At 38.8% G+C, this 18092-nt stretch overlaps 1 protein-coding gene across 2 annotated transcripts in view; it reads left to right on the top strand.

The window, feature by feature from the left end:
• Window positions 1–3403: 3403 nt before the first annotated feature.
• The window catches only part of sh3rf2 (SH3 domain containing ring finger 2), a 28618-nt gene continuing 13929 nt past the window's right edge, over window positions 3404–18092 (top strand). Inside the window, exons 1-5 of one of the 2 annotated variants that reach the window (XM_032555200.1) lie at window positions 3404–3480; window positions 3996–4401; window positions 9402–9692; window positions 13649–13744; window positions 14637–14987. In XM_032555200.1, the coding sequence (XP_032411091.1) occupies window positions 3419–3480; window positions 3996–4401; window positions 9402–9692; window positions 13649–13744; window positions 14637–14987 (1206 nt within the window). In that variant the 5' untranslated portion in view covers window positions 3404–3418. Of the gene's footprint in view, window positions 3711–3995; window positions 4402–9401; window positions 9693–13648; window positions 13745–14636; window positions 14988–18092 lie in introns of both variants that reach the window. The other variant, XM_032555199.1, reaches the window with a different exon arrangement.

Raw genomic sequence — 18092 nt, 5'->3', positions numbered from 1 at the left:
TGCTTGTTTCAAATTTGATGGCTGTATTATGTTTTTATCATGTAAAGCACTTGAACTGCTTTTTGCCTAAATGTGCTGCACAAATAAACTTGACTTGACTTTTTGGTCAATTTGACATTCGAACTGGAACTGTCACTGAACTTAAACTAAAATCCTTGCATCTAGCTCAAATTCAGCCTCGTTCTTTACTATAAATGTATCTGGATGGTATTAAATACTAGCCATTAAAATAATACCCATTGTATTCAAATGTATTAGTGTTTAAATGTAACTTTTAGTAATGATTAAATTCTAACAACATTAGCTACTTTTTTATGTAGCAAGCCTGGCCTGGACATTTTTCTAATAATTTAAACCAAGCTGTTAGTTCATTGGTTAAGCATTGGTCTCAGTTACTGTGTGCTGTGTCCAGACTCCAGACAATATCAAAGGCTGTATTATGAATAAATATATCAACTTAGTACAAGTTAAGAGCTGCTTCATGACTGTGTTGGAGCAAAACTTTCTGTTTATATCCACCTTTAGCTTAGCAATGGTGTGACCCAGTTCTTTTAAGAATGGGGTGAAAAGGTGCTGTATTAAATTAAAAGTGATAAATTAAAAGATTTATCACTGTAAGAAAGAAAGAAACTAAAACCCACAAAAAGTTATAAAAAAAATTTAAAACATGATTTAGGTTAAACATTCTTAGCATTCAAGGAGTCCAGGTCCGCTTGGTCCAAGGGAGGGTGGAAAATACACGGCGGCCATTTCTGAATCTGGACTCTGCTTGCTCCCTGAGATCTTTCATTTCTCTCAGCCAAGATTGGCATCACTACTGCTGCCTTTCTTCTGCTGCTGCTACATGCTCTGCTTTCACTTGCTTCTTCCTTCTGACTCTTTCAGAGCCTCCAGCTCTCCTGTGGTACTGGCCTCCCGCTGCTCCCAACCTGGTAGTTAGCCTCCCCTGAGGAGGGTAGGGATCCTCCCCTCTGCTGCTCAGTCTTGACAGGAATAGTTCATTTATTCATCAAATAATAAAACAGTAACACCCACAACTTACTAAGATTATGCTGCAACAACAAAATCCATGCTAGAAAACAGAAAAAGCATGCATTAAAAGCTTTGCCCTCCTCGATTCCTAAAACTTTGAACTCAAACTTCCTGACAGCTACGATTCTTTGCTAAGAAACAGTGGTTGTTAGGAAAACAGTTCCCATGCCGCCTTGATTGATTTGATTTCAACATTTTGTTACTATTTCAGTAGCATTTCATGCTGCAGCTACCGTAGCAACAACATTAATGTTTAAGTCATTGGTAGCAAACTTGCTACCAAGCTGAACTTGAAGCAGTGGTTGCCAGTGAGCACCATTTTAGCTTCTGTTGTCAGAGAGAAGGTTTGCATGTCATTGTCTGAGAACAGAATCTGAGGACTGACTTATTGTGTGCATTAGTCACTGTAACTGTGAAACTGTATAGATACATAAACTCAAAGTCCAAACCACACAAAAACAATCAACAATCAATAATAATTATAAAAGTACACTTTATCAATTAAGTGTGTTTAGTAATGACTGATGTAAGCTTATGTTGTGGAAACATATTCTTCATTGAGAAATTTTGACTGCATACTTTCTTAAAAACAGATTTTTCAGTTGTTTTCATTTCCAATTTATTCATAAAATAATACTTTGATGAATGCCTACAGTCTGAGCCAATATAAGACCATGATAGTAAGAATGTAACTAATTTGTTTCATAAATTAAACCAATAACATCATCTTAGGAGTTGCCAGCATTGTTTTTGCAAGTCATTGCTAATTTACAGCCATTAAGCTTTACATCATATCTACTTGGTAATATTATTCAAAATCTAGCCAAATAGAATGTTATACCAATTAAATTGGTTAATTATGGTAAGAAACAGTTTATTTGATCAGTGTGGGCAAAACTGAGGTACAAATTGAAATTCTTGCCTCACCACAGACACCTTTACAGCTTCAAGTCTTGTGACTCTTCTTAACCTTTACTAAACACCACAAAATATAAATGCAGCAATCACTCTAGACACAACTCAGGACAACTGAGAATAACGTTGACAAAACCAATGTTTTCAGTAAATATATAAAAATATTCCGATAGTATCTCTTACCAAAGGAAATGGAGAATGTTTTTACAATGTAACCATTGCTGAACGTTACTGTTTTCAAACAGTGCAGTTTCTTAACATGAACACATTTAAGTATCATTTTTCCTGAATGGGAACGGCACTTGAATGCCCCGCAAATTTTAATTTTCCAATGTGCAGGGCGACCGCAGCCTCTGACCTCTGACCTTTGTTTTGCCAGTATGTGTCCAGGTGTTGCACAAGAGCAGTCATCAAAAAAAAATGACCAAGAGGAAAAGTGTTTTATGTAAAAGCTGATCTAATGCTGAGTGTCTGATTTATTGTAACATCATTACATTATAACAATAATAATAATTATTTTCTGTAGTAGATGTAGTACTAGTATAAATTATAATAAATTTATAAAGATGAGTAAAAATAAATAACATTTTGCAAGGAAGAAACAAACAATAAAACAAACAATTGTTGCGCAAGGCGCACAAAGCTGCTTATCATTTGAAGCATAAAGCTGTCCAAATTAATGGCTGCTTTAGGTAACATATGTAAGTTTTGAACATAGTAAACTAATTATGCTTTATATAATTCGTATGCCTGATGTCCAGATTAAGGTTGTTTTATTTTTCCAACATGTTTATTTTGAATAGAAACGGTAGGGTTTTGACTTCAATCTGATTGAGAATTTGTGGAAGGAGCCAAAGATTAGGGTGATGATAAGGATGCTTTCCAATCTTAAATACTTAGAGTTCATCACCAAAGATAAATCATCATGTTTTTGGTCTTGGATGCTCTTCCAGGAACAATTTACTGCATGTTGTCCACGACCTTGACCTTCAAATGCCACTGCAGACTCAGCAGATAGGAAATAAAAATGCAACCAGGTAGACTTTGTTCAAACAGCCAATATAATTTTAGCATAATATGTGGGTGAGGGTGTGTGCATGTTTGGCTCACATCAGTCAACATAATAATAGAGTAGCTGAAAAAGTGAGAGTAGTTTCCTTTAAAAAAATGTCACTCAAACAAAAGTAAAAAAGCATGGGCCAACAAAAATGATCCTAGAAGCATTTCATCTCCAGAAGGTTCCTCAATTAAATTTAAAGGTACAGGTATACCTTCCTCTAGTAAGCTGGTTCAAAGTCTTTGAGTTCATGCTTGAGAAATAAAATTTATAATCTAGAGTTTTCATTCAGTTTTCGTGGTTCGAGTTTAGACCGTTTAAATGGCTAATATTTTAAACCCTGTACAATTTCTTTTTACAGTGCAAGGGTTAACTGAGCTCGTCATGACTGAAATCCGACACAGTTCCTGAAGAATGAGCCTGCCTGTAGAGACATTTCTCTCTTCGCCGGCTCGTTTCGGCCAGAAGCTCCACAGGTGGGTTTCGTGTTGACACGTATAACCAAACTGTAGACAGGAGGTGAGCTGTCGGTGTTTATGTGACGCCGGGGTGCTCCTCCTTCCCTCCCCGGGGCAGAGAGCCGCTCTACCGCCGTCGCCGCCTCCTCGTCCGGGTTCACACATGTCGACCGCCGCGGAAAAACTTACGCCTTTTTTAAAAGCGGAGTTCAGGGGGGAAATCACCGTGACAGGCCGTAGATGAGCGTGTAAGTAGGAGTTAAAGGTTGTTTTTGTTGTTGTTTGTTTTTCATTTTGGTTTGGAGGAATACGGATATTTTCGTATATTTCCTGTTGTTGTCTCACCTGTGCAGCCTGGTGAGGCGATAGGACACCTGTGCACACGCAGTGTTGACACGATGTAAACTCCTAATGTAGTGAAACCGCCTTGTTAAACTCAACCATGTGATATATTTAAACTTCAAAACTTAATGTTATGTAATGGAAATATTTGAAGTAGTTTATTGTGTCTCCTGTCACTTCTGTTTCTCCAGCATGGTGGATTACAGTGTTTCAAATGGACCTGGATCCGTGTTCTCATTTGAACCAGAGGACCTGGCTCTGATATCCCTCCTGGAATGCCCTTTGTGTTTTGAGCGGCTGGATGCTTCTGCCAAGGTGCTGCCCTGCCAGCACACCTTCTGCTTGTCCTGTCTGCAGAGGCATGGGGTGGCCCAGTCCCAGCTGTTCTGCCCGGAGTGTGGAGCTCCTGTCCCTGTCAGGACAGTGGAGGAGCTTCCGGAAAACCTGCTGCTGGTCCGGCTCCTGGAGGGGCTTCAGGGCCTGTCGGGACCTGGAAAAAGCCCAAACAGGGTCCTTTATGCATTGCCAGTGGATAAGGGCAGGTTTGAGGATCAGCAGCAGGAGGGTCAACGCAGAGAGTGGCAAGGACACAGTGAGGTCAGTGCATGACCCCAGTGAATATGCTCTACATTTCTTTTGGGGTTTTTATTTTATTTTTAACAATTATGTCATTAAAAGATGAGGTGTTACAGAAAGTATGTGGATCATAATGTTTACAACTGCAGAAACTTGAACAACATTGTGCAAATTTTTAGGTGTGGCTTAGTGGTAGCATACACACATTAGTGGCTGTGCCAGTTGTGGTTGTTTTCTACTGTGAGTAAAAACTACATTACCTTCGTTCATCATCTTCAAAATCATGTCTGGAATGATCCGTCCGGAGCAAAGGTTCTCAAACATTTTAATTACAAGTACCACCTTAGTAACTACAAAGTTTTGTAAATATACTGACAAATTTAAAACAGTATTGAAACAGGAATTGGACGTTTAAAGTAAGATTTATTTATTAAATGTCTTTGAAAAATGGTAAAACTAACGAAATACGGACATATAGCCTACAATAAGAAAGCAAAACATGGCTCAACAACTTTGTGCTATTCCTCCTACTATATAAAACAATGTAAAATAAGTTGGTGTTATTGTAAAACCAAAATGTAATCCTTATTTTAAGGACACAGAGCAAAACATATATTTGTCAATGGAAATTTTATTTTTTGTTTTTTGAAAAACTGAGAAACAAGTCATGTAGTTTGTAAGAACAGAATTCGAACAATGTAATATTGCGTTAAATATGTGACGTTAACGTCTTTTGTTTTTACTTTAACGGATTAAAGAAAGCTGTTAAAGTCACATATTTTATTACCTTTACTCTTAAAATTACCACTCAGTTTTAATACATTTTTTCTTCCAAAGGTATTAGGACCAACTAATTACTTTGGCACAAAAGATCCACATTTGGTTGCGGAGCTCTCGATAGTTTCAGTAAAAAGACATTTAATAGAACATAAAAGTTGAGTTTGGCCTGATAGCATGGGAAAAACCTGTCACATTTTTCATGATAATGCAGTGCTGCAGTTTAATTGGTAATATTTCTCGCAGTACAATGATGCATTTTGAAACAATGATGCTGTTTCAGTGCACACAGGTTTCAGTGCACACAGCAAAAAAAATCTCCTGGCGGTTGTTGCTACTTGCCCAGTGACTTGGTTCCAGTGACGGTATTTTTATGGTGTCTTTTGTCTTTTATGCACATTACAGCCTGAAACGGTTGAATTAATTCTGTAATAGTCACACTAGAGCATAATCCAACTCATTAAAATGGCATTCCCTGCTCCGTTTGGCCTGGAGCAAGGCGGTCCGCTCAGACCTGTGTGTGGATGCTGCTGTTCCTCAGGTGCATGTAAACTCAGAGCTGAGGGTTCACTTCCCTCATGACAAAGAGCCGAACACAAACCCCTGCATGTCCCTTGAGTCCTGTTCTCAAACACAAGTCTCCACTGAGAAAGCCAGTGCAGTGCACAGGCTCAAAGTGCTCATAAGTTATTGAAAAACTCTAAAAGGAATGCATTGAAACAGCAAGACTGGATCAGATAAACTGTGATTCAGTCATGAAGTTTCAAATTTCACTCCTGCCGGAGCACTTTCTCACAATCAACACTTTCTGTTTTTTTATGCTTTTAAAAAAGAATAAATTATTAAACATTTTAGAATTATTAATCTATTTGAAACTCATTTGAAATTTCCACATTATTTATACCTGGCATCCTGTGAACATACTAAGCAGATTGGTAATTGAGATGCATTTTTGCTTGACATCCACCTTATTGTGAAAAAGTATTGTCTTAAAGGGAAAAAAAGACTTACTTTCTCCCATTTGCTCTGCCTAGGAATTGAGGGTTTACTTAAAATCCCCATCATGAGTTCAAGCAGAGTTCAAAAGGCACTGCTCAGTTCAGGTTATTGAACCTCGGGTCATTTTACAGTTTAGACATGAAGGTATCATTTTACATGAAGTTGTTTAACTTCAATCTTTCATTCTGGGATAAAATAAGTACTACAGTGCAGTGCAAAAGTATTCATACATACTACGCTTTTTTCACATTTCGCTTTGTTAAAGCTAGAGACTCCTTTGTGTTTTATTGATATTTTATAACTGGAAATTTGAAGTTTTTTGTATATAAAAAGTGTAAAAGAGTAGCGAGCATTTGAGAATTTGTCAAAGCTGCAAATATTTAGAGACTAGCTCAAGCTCAGACACATTGGATAGAGAACATCTGTGAACATAATTTTTTCTGAGTCTAACCTGCAGAACATTAAGACATTGTGAAAAGATTTGTTTTTGTAACACACTCTGGGACCTTCACTGGACTTATACTTAAAGACTTGCACTCTGGTAAACTATTCACTAAGTAGGTGACTTATTTTTAATAGCAGTCTCGGGCTAAAAGGGGTTGAGTAGTAATCATACACACTAATCTTTATTATCTTGACATTCATGATTAAATAAAGAAACAAAAATAACATAAACAGTAACTGGTAGCTTTTAGTGCATTTCAAAAACTAACTGATTTCTAAACTTGCTGGATATTTGACTTTAAAGCTGCAGTATGTAATTTTTTACAAAAATATGTTTTTTACATATCTGTTAAAAGTGTCCCTGTCGGGACAGTATAATATGAGACAGATAATCTGTGAAAAGGTTGAGCTCCTCCATGACCTTTCAGTGCTACTTTATCCGTCTTAATAAATGCACTGCTCCTCATCAAAACGGTCTTAACGCTGTTAATCATCCTCATGTGCGTGCTGCTCAGTGTGCTAAAGGCGGAGAAAAAACTCACTGTTACAGAAAAACTGCTTATTCGTTATCATCGGTGGCCTGCTAACTAGTCTGAGAAGTTATGATAGACTCCTTTGTGGTGAACCAGCTGTAGCGTAGCAGAAAGAAAAGGTGAGAGTCTGAGCAGCGTGAACATAGGGATGCTTGACAGCACTAAGACTTTCCTCCTGGCTCTGATTGGTTGTTCTTTGTGCAGATGACAGCAGGTACATAGAGAGAAGGCAGAGAAACTCCATTCTTTTTTTTTTCACAGATTTTCGGTCTCTTATTATATTGTCACGATACAAACATATTTTTTAATAAAATTACATAGCTTTATATATATATATGTATATGTATATGTATACACATACAGCAAGGTTTCCCACAGTGTATTATAAGCTTGGCGGGCCACCAGGCTTATAATTCACTTATAATACAGACCGCTGGCTCATTGTAGCCAGCGGTCTGATTTTTGGCGTTCCCTGTTCAGTGCATCAACTATAAAAACTATAAACCATCTTTCTTACAGGAATAATTCTGTCCTGCCAGTAAAATGCTCACCACAGAAGAGACGCTTGCAGTCCTGCTTCTAAAAAAAAAAAAAAATTAATATATATTTTTTTTAAATAAAAAAAAAAACACTCTGACTCCAAACAACTTTGGAAAATAATTTTAGTCGCTCAGTTCAATACTCCTGTTCCTCACTTCCAACGTCCGTCATGGTGCCTCGAAATGAGTAAGTGACTCGTTGCAAAGGGTCAATAGTTTGGGTCATGCAGAACTCATTTCCATAGCAACGAGCAGAAGCAAGACATTCCCCCAGAACTACAGTGAAGGATTGTAGTTCATTGACCCTATGACCTCTTCTATGACATGCATAGAAGAGGTCATAGCTCTTCTATTCATGAGGTTATGAATGCTTGTGTTTCAAAACATCAGTTCATGTCCAAACAGCTCTTCGAACCTCAACACTGTGTCTCGCAAGCATTTTCAGTATGGCAGAGATGTTGGTCGGCGTGTTTTTTCCCCTGGGTTTTGGCCTTGGATATTTGGTCACCACAGGTATGAAGAAAATTTTTAACAATCTACTTCCTGGTAGCGATTCAGACATCAGTAGCTGTCAGGACGAGAGCACTTTTTCTGGGTACGATCTTTTTGACGCTTTTCTGTTCAATCCTTCCCCGACTGGGAAGCAAACGTCCCCAACTGGGGACGTTTCTATATATATATAGATATATATCTATATATATATATACAGTATATGTGCTCTCTCTCTCTCTCTCTCTCTCTCTATATATATATATATATATATATATATATATATATATATATATATATATATATATACAGTATATATATATATATATATATATATATATATATATATATATATATATATATATTACATATTTACATATTATTAATATAGAAATATTAATTATTATTGTTGATTTAATAATACTTATTAATATTTGTAATAATTATAATGATTACTATTAATAATGGCAGTAGTAGTAATATAATATAATAACAATGTTATTATGATATATTATTATTATTGTTTCTTATAATATTAAAAATAATAATAACATCATTCCCACACAAAGAACAGAACATTCAGTCAGTTTTATGTTTTTAGGCTGGATGTTTATTTTGCAATGAGTGATTACTGTGGTTGATTAGCTACCGCTACTATTAGCTATGCTAACACAATGGTGATTGATTAGCTAATTTAAACATTTGCTCTGCTGATGATCTGTCAGAGTTGGTGTTTAAATCAATTTTTTTTATTTTTAACTGAACCGAACACACAGAATTCCACACCACATCTACATGTTAAGGTTGTCATAGTCAACCTAGCATAACTGAGCTATTTCCCTCTCCCTCGCAATTTTTTTCTTAATTAACTTTTTCCTGACCTGTTTTTCTAAGACAGCTATGTACTTCATTAAAGCTCTTCATATCTCATAATATATTTGGTAAAATGCATGGTTATTTTGTCATTTAATTTTAAACAAGCATTTTAATAAATGAATTACAGGTTTATAGAATTTTAAAAACGGCTTTAAGTTTGCGTAAGGGAAACACAATTCAGCAATCTTTGATCATAACAGAATCATCAAAACATAGCTAATTTATTTTGTGGTTTCATGTCATTTATGAACAAGCTCCTAAAAAGACACAACACTTTTCTTACAGACAAACTCAGTGTGCGTGGTCTTTAAAAGCAATGTTGTCACAGGAATCCGCTGATGTCTGACTCTCTCCTACTGCTCAGGCGGCCTTCAGATCGTCAGCAAGCAACCATCGGGCTGACGTATCGGGGGAGCTGGTCTTCACACCTGCTAGCAGTGTCCCTCCCAGCCACAAAGCAGAGGACAAGCGGTACTATGAAAACAGCAGCGACAGCAGCAGAGCTTCTCTCAGCGTGCTGCAGGCGGGCAGCCAGACGCCTCAGCTGCAGCCCCTGCAGCAGGCCCTGCCGCAGCCTCTCTGCAGGGCGCTCTGTGACTTCAACCCAGAAGAGATGGATGTGGAAAACAGCAAATATTATCTCAGCTTCCTTAAGGTCTGCCACTCAACGCAACACAAATACAGCAGGGGAAGCTCATGTTCATCGCCTTCGGTTGTCAGTGTGCGTAGAGTGGAGTTTTCCTGTTTTCATTCGACCAGCCTGCCACCAGCATTCAAAACACTTTTGTCACCCAATGTGCAGCATCACCAAATAGGGGAAATACACTGCCTGGCCAAAAAAAAAGTCGCCATCTGGATTTAACTAAGCAAATAGGTACAAGCCTCCTGTTGGATAAGTACTGCATAGGCGATTATCTTTCAGCTGGCAACAAGTTATTTAACCCCAGCTGATGCAATGAGTAACTCGTCATTTCTTAAACAACCATGGCAAAAGACACATCCTGTGGTCGTGGAAAAGACGTTAGTCTGTTTAAGAAGGGTCAAATCATTGGCATGCATCAAGCAGAGAAAACATCTAAGGAGATTGCAGAAACTACTAGAATTGGGTTAAGAACTGTCCAACGCATCATTAAAAACTGGAAGGATGGTGGGGAACCATCGTCTTCCAGGAAGAAATGTGGTCGGAAAAAAATCCTGGATGACCGTGATCGGCGATTACTTAAACGTTTGGTCAAATCAAATCGAAGAAAAACAACAGCAGAACTCAGGAGTATGTTTAATTGTGAACGCAAAAGCATTTCCACACGCACAATGTGAAGAGAACTCAAGGGGTTGGGATTGAAGAGCTGTGTAGCCGTAAGAAAACCTCTAATCAGTAAGGCTAACCAGAAAAAAAGGCTTCAGTTTGCTAGGGAGCATAAAGATTGGACTCTGGAGGAATGGAAGAGGGTCATGTGGTCTGATGAGTCCAGATTTACCCTGTTCCAGAGTGATGGGCGCATCAGGGTAAGAAGAGAGGCAGGTGAAGTGATGCACCCATCATGCCTAGTGCCTACTGTACAAGCCTGTGGGGGCAGTGCTATGATCTGGGGTTGCTGCAGTTGGTCAGGTCTAGGTTCAGCAACATTGTGTGCCCAAAGAATGAGGTCAGCTGACTACCTGAATATACTGAATGACCAGGTTATTCCATCAATGGATTTTGTCTTCCCAAATGGAACGGGCATATTCCAAGATGACAATGCCAGGATTCATCGGGCTCACGTTGTGAAAGAGTGGTTCAGGGAGCATGAGACATCTTTTTCACACATGGATTGGCCACCACAGAGTCCAGACCTTAACCCCATTGAGAATCCTTGGGATGTGCTGGAGAAGGCTTTGCGCAGTGGTCAGACTCTCCCATCATCAATACAAGATCTTGGTGAAAGATTAATGCAACACTGGATGGAAATAAATCTTGTGACACTGCAGAAGCTTATTGAAACAATGCCACAGCGAATGCTGGCTGTAATCAAAGCTAAAGGCGGTCCAACAAAATATTAGAGTGTGACCATTTTTTGGTGGCAACTTTTTTTTTGGCCAGGCAGTGTATATACTCACTCTCAAATGTAAAAGACTGCACAAATAGTAGATTTTAAAGTCTTTTATATTTGTCTTTTTACAGTTTTTGAGGAGTTTATTTTCAGTTCACATTTAGGAAAATCTTAACATCCGTTCTCTGAGCTTCAGTGGTCATGTAAGTTGATGCTAGGCTAACTTAGACTTCACTAAAAAAAAAAAAAAAAAAACTTTGGACAATTTTAAGAGTTTGTTATTTTTCCAGTCCCTTATTTTTATTAATTTCTTGCTTATCTTACAGTTATGATTAAGCACTTTTTTCCCCTTTTGACACCCTTGCTCTCATAGTGAAGTAAGATATTTTGTAGCCTGTATTTTCAAGCACTCCCATTCATTGCAGGAAAATATCAGTTTTTTCATTAGTCCTGTATTTTTGTTCTGCAGACCTGTTTAGCAGGTCTGGTAGGATCCCTCTAAAACCTGCTGAACCTTTCAAATCCCTTTGCGGTGAAATGGAGGTTTTCACCTTCCTTAGAGGTTTTGTGCTTTGTTCGGACTTTAAATTAATCTTCATCCCGTATTAAAGCGTCTTTTTTTAGATACTTGGACTGAAAGGTTGATGCTTAAAGTAAATCACAGCTGCTTGGTGTTGAGACAAGTTTAATTGAGTTGAAACTTGAATAAATCCTTTTCCTAATGATGAATGAAAATAGGCCATGAGCTGTGAAGGAAGCTTATTAGAAGTTGATTTTTCTTGTTTTTTTGGTAGATGTTATCTATATTTGGATGCCATTTCTTTATTATTATTATTGATTGGCTTTTGTTTTTGTTACTTTTAAGTAGATCTTCACAATTAGAGAAAAAGAGGAGAGAAGAAAAATATATGTTAAGCCAGCATAAAATAATTCAATGCAGGAGTTTACAATTACAGTGCTACATGTCGGTTGTGAAGCTCTGATCAGAATCACTCTCTATTTAATTATCATTTGTAACAATATGCATTTTAGTCACATTTCTTTTATCAATATTTTTAAAACAACTGTAGTTCTTGGGAAACTATCCACCTCAAATGTCCATGTTGATACCGGCTAAATTAAAGTTTTGTCAGTTTGCTGCATTGGGTGGTTACCTGTATCCAGGTATCCCAAGTTTTTAAAAAGTCACAGTTTCAAAGTGGCTAAGATTTACCAGGGTTAAAGATCTTTTGCCAAAGAAAATGCTGGTGTTTTCTTTGGGTGGTTGGACCAATGTAGCCCCTCCCCCACCTCTTGCTGCAAATTGCAATTGAGCGATCTTCAACATATAACTTAATCCTAACCCTAGAAAACTTACTTGAAAAACGAATTAGGACAGATAGCCTATCTAAATATTCTCCTGACATCTTCTTGAACTGCAAAAAAATTTTAGAAACTACTCTAAATAAATTTAGTGAGTGTTAGATCTACTGTATATTGTAGCATAAATCCCTCCACCCAATTCAAAATGACAGTAAACATGATGGATATCATACGTAACCGTCACAGTCATCAGCAGCAGTAGGGATAGTTATTTCAATGATGAATAAAAGTAGTCGTGCCATGTTTTACATTTTTGTGTAAATCTCATGATACTGTAATATAGATCTTTTTTTTTATCAAACTGAACTTTAAAGAATATAAGAAAAGCACTGAACAGCATTACAGCATCACTATGACAACAGTCTGTGTTTACTGAGTTTAACTAAAAAGTTACCTGTTGTCTGCTGGGAGTTGTTGAATGAACCATGTGACCTGGAAAACACGTTTTTTTTAAAACTTCTTCTCATTTGACTTTACTTGAACACATTGCTGATTCTAAAAATAGCCAGATGTGGAGTATCCGCTGGTCAAATACAGATCGGATCTTTGAGCTTCTAACCGGGCGGTCAGCTGTCAGCGCCTATCAGGGTGAAAATTGTCCTCTCCACATCAGCAACTAATTCATTCGCGCCTCTTTAATTTTTTACTCAAGGTTAGTAATAATGACGATTTTCTAGAAAACTTATAAAGAGTCAGCAGTTTTGAAAATAGCTGACTCACGACCTCAGCATGTTAGTCTCTCTAACAACGTGCGATCATGAATGTACTGCACAGTAAGTTCACGGTGGCACCATTATGTAATGGTCACTGCGTTTTGTTCGCTCGCCTGTTTTTCACATAGGCAAAACTGAGACTTATGGAGCTGAGGGCACCGACCTCTGCTGCACTGGTCGTTACTTACCCTGAAGCATCTCTGAGGCTGTTATATAAGGGCCTCGGTTTCTTGTGCGCTCTCCACTAAAGCACACTTGAGCTGGCCTTTCTCTTTAATGGAGGTGGTCAAATGGCTTTTTCCTTTTTTTTAAGTGGTTGGCCACAGAAAGCACCAGGTCTGCAGACACAAAGCGAGCTGATGTCACATACGGCAGCAGAAACACAGGACTCTGAGAGTTTCTGGGCAGAGTGCTCAGTCTCTGGGATGAGCTCCATCTTGTTATCAACCACCTGATGTTTTCCTGCTGCTCTCTATGTGTCTCTCACTTACTTCCGATCTTTGCAGGGAGACATCCTGACCGCCATCAGGCGAGTGGACGAACACTGGATCGAGGCAAAGTTGGGGGAGAAAGTTGGGATTTGTCCCAGACAGTTTGTAGAGGTGAGCTTCTTTTCTTCTGTTTTTTTTCTCGCTCTACTTTTCAACTAGTTCTGCTTTAAGATGCTCGGCCCTCGACAGTGAAAAAAAACATGTCCCAGATGTGACTGGACACAGCTCAGCGGCTGGATGCTGCCTTATTTTTCAGTTAAATGGTTGATTCATCAGTAAAGGTCACTGTTATGCTGCAAAGCGCTGAGGCAGAGGGCTCGTCTATGAAGCTGTGCTGTGTCTGCAGCTGCTCATTAGTGTGTGACTGTGTGCTTTACTCAGGTTTGCTGGGCTTGCTTAGCTTGCTGGCTGTCATTTGTTTTCCTCTGTGCTTTCTGTCTTAAGGAATTAACTTCATCCACGCTGGAGAAAAGTGCATTTGCTCCTACAGTGTGTTCACTGCTCCTGGTTAGATTTTCTCCAAAAGTCTCCTCTTGTCACTAAGACATCTCTGCATGCACCTGCTTTTGTCCCCACGTCCTCGCCTCCTCCTTTTTCATCCATCTTAGCCTCTGCTTGTACTTTTTTCCTCTCCAAGCCTGTCTCTCCTCTCGTCGTGCAGCCAGGCGTGAAGACACGGTAATGCTTTCTCTGCCTGGGTGACATAACAGCACATCACAGTGCCGAGGGAGCAGCATCAACCCCGCTATGCCTGTCTGTCTGTCTGCTCCTTTCTCAGCATCGCTCAGCCCTTCTTGGCTGATTGGCTCGTACTTACCCTGTCTGCCTGCCAGCCTGCACAACAAGTTGTAAGGGAGAACCTAGTTTTTGATAAGTAGGTGTGTTTAAACAGCCGCTTTGCCGATCAGTGGGAGCAGAAGGTTGTCAGGCACTAGCAGCGTGTAGGAGAGGATGTTGCATGAATTCATCCTGATTTTTAGTTACGCTTCTCTGACTATTCCAGCCAAACTCTGCATCTGCCAAGCTGCTTAAAGGAAAGGGCCGGAGCGGGAGTGACTCAGCAGAACCTCACCATCAGTCCGGCAGCGGGGGCAAAGACAAGGCCGCTGACGCATCCAGCCGCTCTGCCCATTACGGAGTCCCTCAGGTCCAAACCAAGACCCCCGTCATCAATGCTTTGCGGAAGCAGCCCACAGCCAGCTCCTTCCAGCCGCCCGCCAACATCAGCTTCATCCCTCAGGGTCAGCCGCAGCATTTCTCGGTGCCCTCCGCAGCGCGTAGCCAGTCCTACCCTCGCAGAGTGAACTCTCGGCGAAACAGCCGGCGCTCTGACTCCCACAGACACCTGTTACAGGTGAGTCGAACTCTGCAAGCTCTTCACCTTTTCTTTCTGCTGTACTCGCATCACTGCTGAGCTAAGTCATGTTTGACTTTGTTTTCTTGTCAGGGATTTATCCGAACAGAAAACATGTGGTTGGCAAAAAGCGTGCGGCCGATTTTCAATGGGATAATAGAGATGTTTTGCTTGAGTCATAAAAAAGATCAAGTTGACCTCAGGAATGCAGGGAGGGAAATAATAACACTGATCTCAAGGAGCGGATAACAAAGGGGCGTTTGCCCATGCAGGGTTTGATTAAGAGGCTCTTAAGAGAACACAGATGTGGAAAAGAGCAAGATAAGAAAGATGAGAGTGGGTTGTAACATTGAAAAGGTCTTTAATCATCTGAGTCTAGGGGGAGAGTCCAGGCTGAATTCCAGCCAAACAGGGAATATGTAAGCTTGTGTCCTTTTTTCTGCCTTCAACTCAAGCAGAGTCTTGCACAAATTGAGACATTTGATACAGGATAAGAAAAAATGTTTTTAAAATACCTGTCTTGTGTTAAATATGTAACTGCATCATACAACAGAAAGGTTAGAGATTGACTGATCAGAGGTTTGTTTGAATTCTGGTCAACAATTTTATGAAGCTCTGACCAATTTCTTACTAAGAACTTTAAATACTTTTGAAATAATTTCTGAATCAACTGAAAATGTGACTGTCTTTATAATAAAATGTTTTCTAGTAAAATAAAACAGTAGCTTAAAGTAGCTTAAAGCTAAAAGTTCAGACTTTTTGCATCACTGAAAATCTGTAAATACAGTAATGTATTCAAAGACATTTGATTGAGGTACCTGTACAAATACATACTAACTAAAAATAGTTACTGCTTGTTATTTGCAGAAAATATTAAAACTCACACAATTATTTTTGAATACTTCAGAATGTACAATGCTGAAAATTAGGACAATTAAGGAACTATATATTTTCCTTAATTTTGTTTCCAAAATTGTATAAAAGGAAAAAAAACATTCCAAATCTCCCACAGTCAGTTATGCTTCTCATTTCATTTTAAAATGAAAACTACTTTTCTCTAAATAACTGAGTTAAATTTGGCAGAATGTGTCTGACAACATGACGTTGACTAAAAGTTGTCAAAAAGCAACTGATTTGAAGGAGTTTATGACCAGATTAGAAACAAAAAGCTGATTCAATTTGAGAACGGTTTCGAAGTCATTTGTAAACCTTAACCTTGTTGACCTTCTAAAGTTTGTGACCTACCAAAAATACTCAAAGACTACCTGAGTGACTCAACCACAACAAATACTGCAGGCATCACTTGGCTCAGTTAAGGTCAGAGTTCATGAGTTAACAATCAGAGTATGCATAGGAAAAAGTGGGTTATTTTAGAAGTTATTCATCTCATAATGACATGTTCTGTTGTGCAGTAAAACCAAGCTAACATTTTATCGATATAACCTCATATTGACATCTCAGACATGGTGGTGGTAGTGTGATTATCTTGGGTTGCTTTGTTTCGTACTTGATCTAAAATGAAATACAATATTTTTTTCTCCGACGTAAATTTTAAAATGAATATAACATTTTCCAACTTAATATTTCAGAAGACAAAATACTCTTAATTGAATGTTAATTGTTCATGTTAAAAATGTATTTTCATTGTCGACTTCAAACAGCCTTTCTGTCATGATCAATCATTAATTATTCAGAGTAGCAGCAGAAGCAACATCACCTCCTATAAACCATTCAGTGTCACACAGGTTTACACATAAACAGGGTTTCGATAATACTTAAAAACCTGACCTCATAACAGAGTTCATATTTAGACTCTTTAGCATCTTTATATAGATGTTTGCCATGATTAGTGCAGTTAACAGCAGGCTCTTTCTTTAATTATGAGATTTCAGTATTTTTCTAATCCACCCTGCTTAATGACCAAATTTTTCAAGAGAATAAAAAAAGAGTAAAATTACTGTTTTAGTTTCCTGCTATTTGCTGACATGTCCCATTCTATTTCAGTAGTGGCTTCTGCCATCCTGAGTCTTGTTCTTTAGATAACAACTTCCACACAAGTTACAGTTACTGTTTAAGTGTTATTTGTTTACAAAATTTCAAATAAATACTAGCATTTCAAATGAAAGGCTGCATTTAAGTTTTTATAATCTTAAGGAATAATACAGCAGAATATCCAGATGGTAGATCATCAAGGCGTTTACACCGACTGCAGCGGTCGCACTGAAACCTGAAAACCCTTGATAATATAATCTGCTGGTCCGCCCCCTCACATAATGGTTTCCCTTGAATTACCTCAGATTTCAGAGCTCTAACCTGCAATTACATGTGTCAGCTCATAAAAAAAAGTAGGGGGAAAAAAATCTCATTTGTGCTGAAGAAACAAGGAGGGGAAGGAAGTGGAGGACACCTGAGAAGAGTGATAAGAAATAGAGGAAATGGAACAAGTAAGGCAGGAAGAGGGGAAAAAAAATGTGAGAGAAAATACTTGTAAAGAAAGATGTTTTTGAGCTGGGAAGAAAAGCAGCCCACAAAAAGGCAATCCACAAGAGGGAGAAGGAAGGAGGTGGACAAATGAGAGAATGATGTGGAGAGTGGGAGGCTTAGAGTGTCCCTCAGTGTGTCTGCTTATTTTGCTCATGCTGCTGCTACTGATGATGATGAGGATGATGATGAGTCACTTGTGAAGTTGGTTACATAACAGACCACACTATCCTCCTTCCTCTTCACGAAGCAGGTAACACCTTTACATCAGTCGGCATCAGACAGGCATTAGCCTCTCGGTTAGGGCCGGGTCCCTGAAGCCGAGGCCGGGTCCGCCCAGGCGACCGAGCCCAGCTGGGGTTGGGGTGAGATGGGGTTTCTCCGTAAAGCTGACAGGCTCCTCTTACCTCAGGTTCTGCTTTCTGAGAGAGCGGCAGCATCCCTCCCACTGTCAGGGAAATGACGTTCATCATTGTGAATATCGACATGGTTGCGTAAGAGCAGAATTTAGGATGGAGATAGAAAAGGTAAAACAAAATCAATATAAGATCAGGCTTCCCGTTTTACAGCAGAATCACGCCTTACATTTAGCACAAACTATTTTAATCCATATCAGATGAACTT

Source organism: Xiphophorus hellerii, chromosome 23, assembly GCF_003331165.1.
Source record: "Xiphophorus hellerii strain 12219 chromosome 23, Xiphophorus_hellerii-4.1, whole genome shotgun sequence".
Classification (NCBI taxonomy): Eukaryota; Metazoa; Chordata; class Actinopteri; order Cyprinodontiformes; family Poeciliidae; genus Xiphophorus; species Xiphophorus hellerii.
The sequence above is the reverse complement of the archived record's forward strand: the minus strand, read 5'-3'. Positions and strand labels throughout refer to the sequence as shown.